The sequence below is a fragment of the Chinchilla lanigera genome, unplaced genomic scaffold (genome assembly GCF_000276665.1).
Source record: "Chinchilla lanigera isolate Chin_1 unplaced genomic scaffold, ChiLan1.0 scaffold00055, whole genome shotgun sequence".
Lineage (NCBI taxonomy): Eukaryota > Metazoa > Chordata > Mammalia > Rodentia > Chinchillidae > Chinchilla > Chinchilla lanigera.
Genome location: NW_004955456.1, coordinates 10,064,569 through 10,070,568, shown reverse-complemented (window position 1 = coordinate 10,070,568; position 6,000 = coordinate 10,064,569). Strand labels below are relative to the sequence as shown.

The window sequence follows — 6,000 nt, the reverse complement described above, 5'->3', positions numbered from 1 at the left end:
ACTCCACGGAGACCCCAAGGGATGACTCTATACCGCGCGTGTGGCAGGCCCTTAAAATTTTAGGGTCTCTGACCACATTGAGAATCTAAAGAAAGTTATAGATTTTTCCCCAGAAAAATGTCCAAATGGATTACACACATACATTTTTTGTATACAATTAAGATGTGTTCATGGACTGCTGATGTCTCCCCAGAGAAGCCCCTGGGGAAAGGAGCTGGACATAGATCAGCGCTTTGAGCAGAATAGAGGGCTCAGCTAAAGTTAGAGACCACTGAGAAGCAGTGTCCCCAAGCTCTGAGATACCGCGGCTTTTCCTGTGTGCCTCTGTTTCCTGGGTGCACAGTGGAGACAGGAGGAGCTGACTGATGTACAGCTGGGTGTCTCAGACTGGGCTGGTGGGCGAGCATGTATGCGTGTGCGTGTGTGTGCGCGTGTGGAAATTGCGGATGCTGTTAGGAATGTGTTTGACATAAGTGAGTAATGAAGACCAGAAGGGTCGAGAAGGAGCTTAAAGAGGGAGGAAAGGCTTGAACGGAGCAGTGTTGTAGGAGTGGAGTGCTTCTGAAGACAGGGTGTGGGTCCCTCACGGAGTCTAGAATGTCAAATGTCATTTATGAACATGGGAGCTGAGGGCAGAGGTGTGGCAGACGAATGATGAAGTCATGAATTCACTTGGCCCAGAGTCTTTTTTGGCTTTGGAGGGAGAAAAGCAATCTGTCTTAGGGTGAATCTTGCCTGGAAACTTCTCAGTTTCTCTGAGGCTGTAATTTTCTATTTTGCTTTGTATTTTTGCTTCTTGTCTGATACTTTCTTGGGCGTCAGACCCATCTGTTGGATTTAGCTCCATTTACTGCTGGGGGACCCTACCTCAGTGGCTCAGCCCCTCCAGCTCAGTGCGGAATGGATGTTCTAAAAGGACTTCTACACACACTTTTGTTGACGTCTTAGTGGTGAGCTTAGGAAGTGATCCCCCAAAGTATGGCGGTTGGCTGACTTCAAACTAAAGGATACTGGAAGGGCTAGAAATAGCCTTCGAAGCAAAGTTTCTTTGACTTTGTCCTGCTCTTTTCTCTCCCTCAAAGGAAGTCATAGAAAGAAGAATTCCTCTTCCCCAGGACTGGTCGTAGAAACTAGAACCTTTCTCCCCCAAAGCAAGCCATGCAACCTGCAGAACTCACCCTCCTCTTCCCTTCTGCCTTGCTAACTCATATTCCAGGGAGGCTGTACATCACGCTACACGGAGAAGCCAAGAAGAATCTCTGCACACAGAATGTGAATCCCGTTGGCCACCTCCATGATATCAGACCCCTGAGTTTGATCACATTTTAGGTGGCTGCCCACTCTTCATGGAACTGAAGTGTAAAACCAGACAGCTTTTACCTGGGGCTTCGGGTGTTCATGTTTGAAAGCTTCCGTGTCACACAAAACTTTGATGAAATAAATGTGTTCAGCTTTGCTCTTGTTAACCTGTCTTTTATTATGGGAGTGTGGGCTGGGAACCCCATGATGGGTGGGGGAAGGGGACAGCTCCTCTCCGCCCCTGCGCTAGTTCTCATCTGTGGTGGCTTGGTGACAACTGACTCAACTGGGTACCTTGCCTGACCTGGTGCCTGTCATAGCAGAACTGCTCAGTTACCCAGTTTTCTTCCCACTCAACTTTTCTCCTGCCCAACATATGTGGTTATAAAATGCCCCTTGCTGGGTGTGGGGGTGCAAGCCTATAATCCTAAGGCTCTGGGAGGCTGAGGCAGGAGGACTGCAAATTTGAGCCCAACTGGGGCAATTCAGTGACTTAGTGAGAACTTGTCTCAAAAAAAATGGAGTGTTCCAAATGGGGGGCTGGGGATTTAGCTCAGCGTCGCAGTGCCTGCCTGGCAAGCTGAGCTCATGAGTTTGATTTCTGGTACCCGAAAAAAACAAAATCAAAAGACAAAAAAAAAAAAAAAATGGAGGTGGGAATGTAGCTCAGTGCGAAGGCCCTGGGTATTTCCCAGTAAAAAGCCCTTGTGGATTTTTTTTTTTGAGGCATTTAATTGTTCATTTAATTGTTTTATATCCACTTTCCTGTAGCTCATACAAAACACCCTAAGGATCCTACTGAACAGAGTTCCAAGGGAGGGAAATAAAAAGATAAGCTAGGAGTTCTGGTGCATGCCTGTAATCTCAGCACTCTGGGAGGCTGAGCCAGGAGAATCCAAGTCTATTTGAGCCCAGTCTAGGCAACTTGGTGATTCAGCAAGGCTCTGTTTCAAAATAAAAAATAAGAAAGAGCTGGGCATGTAGCTCAAAGTGAAGGCCCTGAGTGTGATCCCTAGTAATGCGCGTGGGCACACACACACAAACACATGCAGACACAGACAGATACATTATATTTGTCATGAACTTTTCTATGTTAAAAATAAATACCTAAAGTTATAAGCAAAACCAAGCCAAAATATATACAATTCCCTCTCCAACAACAACCAAATAGAAAAACAAACAAAAAAGCTTTTAACAAGATGGAAATAATGACGTGGAAACCACCAACTCATTTAGTTTTACTGCCTAATTTTTATTCGTTGGAAGCCTAGTTTCTTTCTTCCAGCCTAAGGAATTAAATAGATCAAGGAAGCGTTAGGATTCCGTTTTTTTTGGGGGGGGGGGCTCCTGGGTTTGGAGCAAAAGAAGTCGTGGACCGTTTTTTTTGGGGGGGGGGGCTCCTGGGTTTGGAGCAAAAGAAGTCGTGGAAATCCATTAGTCAAAGGAACGTGCTTCTGCTATTAAAATGTCCCCAGAAGCGTGGATGGACACAGAAGCTGATTCGGACCATCCTGAATTCTCAGCCGGAGACAACGAACCTTGGCCTGGCTCAGAAAGCCACACAATCCCGAGTCTCCAGGCCAGATTTTCCCTCTAGCCATTTCTGGCCACGCAAAGCAAAGCTGAGAGCGCACAGAAAGGGGATGTCTTCATAGCCAACCGGGACGGAACAAACCTGCCAGCTCGGGGAGCGCTGAGAACCCAAGGGTCCCTCCGGCGCCGGCAGCCGTCGCCAACATGACTTGACTGCCCTGCCAGCCAGTCCGCATCCCCGTCCCTCGCGGTCCGCGCTCTCCGGGCGCCCCCACCCTTTCCGGGTGCGCGCGCACGAGCCGGCCGGCAGGGGAGCTGCGCGCCTGGAGCCTGCGGGCAGCGGCGGCCGAGCTGCTGGCGCGGAGACCGAGTGGCCAGGGGCGGCGGCGGAGGAGGAGCAGCGGCTGCGCCCCGCCCTCCGTCGCCACCTGCGCGTCCCCTCCCGGCTCCCCAGCCTCCGGGCTGTGTGAGCTCCTGGTGCCGCAGCGGCGGAGTCACTGCGTCCGCCGGCTTGGGGACACTCGGCGCTGGGCTCTGGGGGCGCGGGACGAGCGGTGGGTACGCCCACGCGCGTCGCTCCCGGTCGCGCTTTTCCGCGACGTTTTGGGGAAGGCAGAGATGGGCGGGGGCGATAGAAAACTGCTGTGACTTTTGGGGGTCCGACTCCTCCTTCCGGCCAGCCTCGGGACGCGCCAGTTCGGAGACAGGCCCGGAAGGCTCGCTGCGCGGCGTGGGGACTTGGAACGTGTCCGGGAGCCCGCGGCGCTGTGCGCGCTGGTGAGTTTGCTGGCGGGGTGGAGGCGGCGAAGAGGACAGCTCGCCCCCGCCAACCTTGCATCCAGTGCTGCCCTCCACTTTGAGAGTAATTCAGACTTGAGCGTGACTGCGGAGCGCTCTGCCCGGCGTGCGTGATGGAGCGGGCCGGTGAGCGGAACAAAGGCAAGCACCCCAAGGAGCGGGTCCTCATCTGAAGAGCGCGCCGCGACGGCCGGCCAGAGGGTGGGGGCCGTAGGAGACCGAGGAGTGGCGCGCTCTCCTGCGCCGGGCACCTGCGCGCGCGGCTCCCGGAGCAGCCGGATCGGTCCGCCCAAAGTCCAAGGCGAACCCTTTGCTGGTGCACAGCGAACACCCCCAGCCTTACGCCACGACGCCTGGAAGGGGCTGCGCGCCGTAGACCCAGCAGGCGTCTCGGCGGACAGCACTTCTGCAGCCCTCAGGCTTCCACGTGAGCGTTTGCGCTCTCCCCTCGGCCACCCGCTCCTCCCAGCCTTCCCCGTTGCCCGAGCATCCTCGTGGGGCGCCTTCAGCGGCGGGAATCGTCGCCCACCGTCAGGTGTCTGAGGCTCCCACGGCCCCCGGCTGCCCTGCGCCTCGCCGGAGCCTTAGGGGTCGCGGGTCCGAGGCGAGGGCCGGCCAGATTGTTTGATGGCTTCACTGAGAAGAGTCAAAGTGCTGCTGGTGTTGAACTTGATCGCAGTGGCCGGCTTCGTGCTCTTCCTGGCCAAGTGCCGGCCCATCGCGGTGCGCAGCGGAGACGCCTTCCACGAGATCCGGCCGCGCGCCGAGCCGGCCAACCTCAGCGCGCACAGCGCCAGCCCCATCCAGGATGCGGTCCTGAAGCGCCTCTCGCTGCTGGAGGACATCGTCTACCGGCAGCTGAATGGTAGGGACGCGCGCTCCTCCAGGGTCTCCAAGGGAGTGGGAGGGCGGGCGGGGAATGGGGTGAGCCCTGGGTACTCCGCACGGGGCGCTCGGCAGTCCTCGCTTCCTGCCTTCCCCTCTGTTCTTACCTTCCCTACCCCGGGTCGGGAAGGAGGCCCCGGGCTGCTGAAAAGAAAACTACCTGCCTCTTTGCTGCCCCGGCTCTAAGTTTGGTTTTACCTTGGAAATAGGACAGTACATTTGACTCTTGGTCTTAGCGTGCCAGGCGGGAAATTATTTCTTCCGGACCCCAGCCGGAAGGCAGGAACTAGAGGAATGCCCAGGCGGGACTGAGGGTTGGACCGAGGTCTAGGAAGGAGATAGGGAGGTGGGAGATCGGTGGGTTTAAATGTTGCAAAATCAAAGCTCCAGGTACTTCTCTACTGAATTGAGTGAATGTGTTATCCATCCATGAGGGGGCTGCACAGCTAATCATGGACACTCTTCCTGTCCCGCTGCCTTGGTGAAGGCTGGTGTCAAAACTACACCCGTTTCTGATCTAGAGGTGCAGCGGGGCAATTGTTAAAGTTCACGGGGAGCCCAAGAAACAGGTGCTTACGGGGTGTAGCAAAGGGAGGTGTGGCATTCAGCTAGGGACGGTTGTCAGAATCTGTCCCATCTAAGGTGTTTCCAGTGGTTTAGGGAAAGAGGGAGACTTTCATTGGACTCTGGTTACACCTGGTCCTGGGGACACCTCCTGTCCCCCAGGTATTACCAGGTATTTCTGATCTAGAGTACAGGCAGCTCTGAGGGATCCGCATGGGTTTATCCAAGGCAGATGCAGGGCTTAGGTACAGGCTGCCTCCTTCTGTCCTGAGCTTCTAACTCATGTTCTTACATGTTAGTTCCAGAACTGCAGATAATCATAAAGATAACGATAATAAATAACTAGTGGAATTCTTGCTGCCTGCCAGGTGCTGAGGGAAAGCATTATAATTGCATTATCTCATAGACTGCATCAGTCCGAAGCGGTTCCATCCCATCCCCATGTGGGAAATGAGAAAACAAGGCTGGAGGAGGTTATCTACATTGCCTGGTGCCCTACTACTCGTAAGTAGTAGAGCTTGCAGTCAGAGCCCCCTGCCTGGTTGATCACAGAGCTCTGTTCTTGGCCACTGAGTACAAACTTCTGTCTCTGGTTTTCTCTTCATTATAAGGTTATTAGGTTTGTTGAAAAAAATATGTGGAGCTGCAGTCACAACCGTAACCTGGGTACGGTTGGGGGCCAGAGTCGCTGTCTTCATGGTGGTGAGATTTGGAGACCTGGTGGCAGGTGGCAGGGATCAGGGAGAAGGAAGATGGTAGAGTCTTCTCTGATGGTCCCTTCTGTGTAATTCTAGGGGGCCGTGGTCGGGTCTGTGCACACACAGGTCTCTTCACATCAGTAAGCACCCAGGGGTTGCCTTGAACTAGTGTCTGCAGTGTGAAGCCGTGATCCTGTCCCTGGCCCTCATAGGTGGTGTGGCC

The 6,000-nt window shown here is 54.2% G+C and overlaps 1 protein-coding gene across 1 annotated transcript in view; it reads left to right on the top strand.

Annotated features, from left to right (window-relative positions):
- The first annotated feature begins 3,172 nt into the window (after positions 1 to 3,172).
- Positions 3,173 to 6,000, top strand: part of Wbscr17 (Williams-Beuren syndrome chromosome region 17) — a 454,663-nt gene continuing 451,835 nt past the window's right edge. The window contains exon 1 of the mRNA XM_005396732.2: positions 3,173 to 4,495. Coding sequence (XP_005396789.1) covers positions 4,258 to 4,495 — 238 coding nt within the window. The 5' untranslated portion in view covers positions 3,173 to 4,257. The remainder of the gene's footprint in view (positions 4,496 to 6,000) is intronic.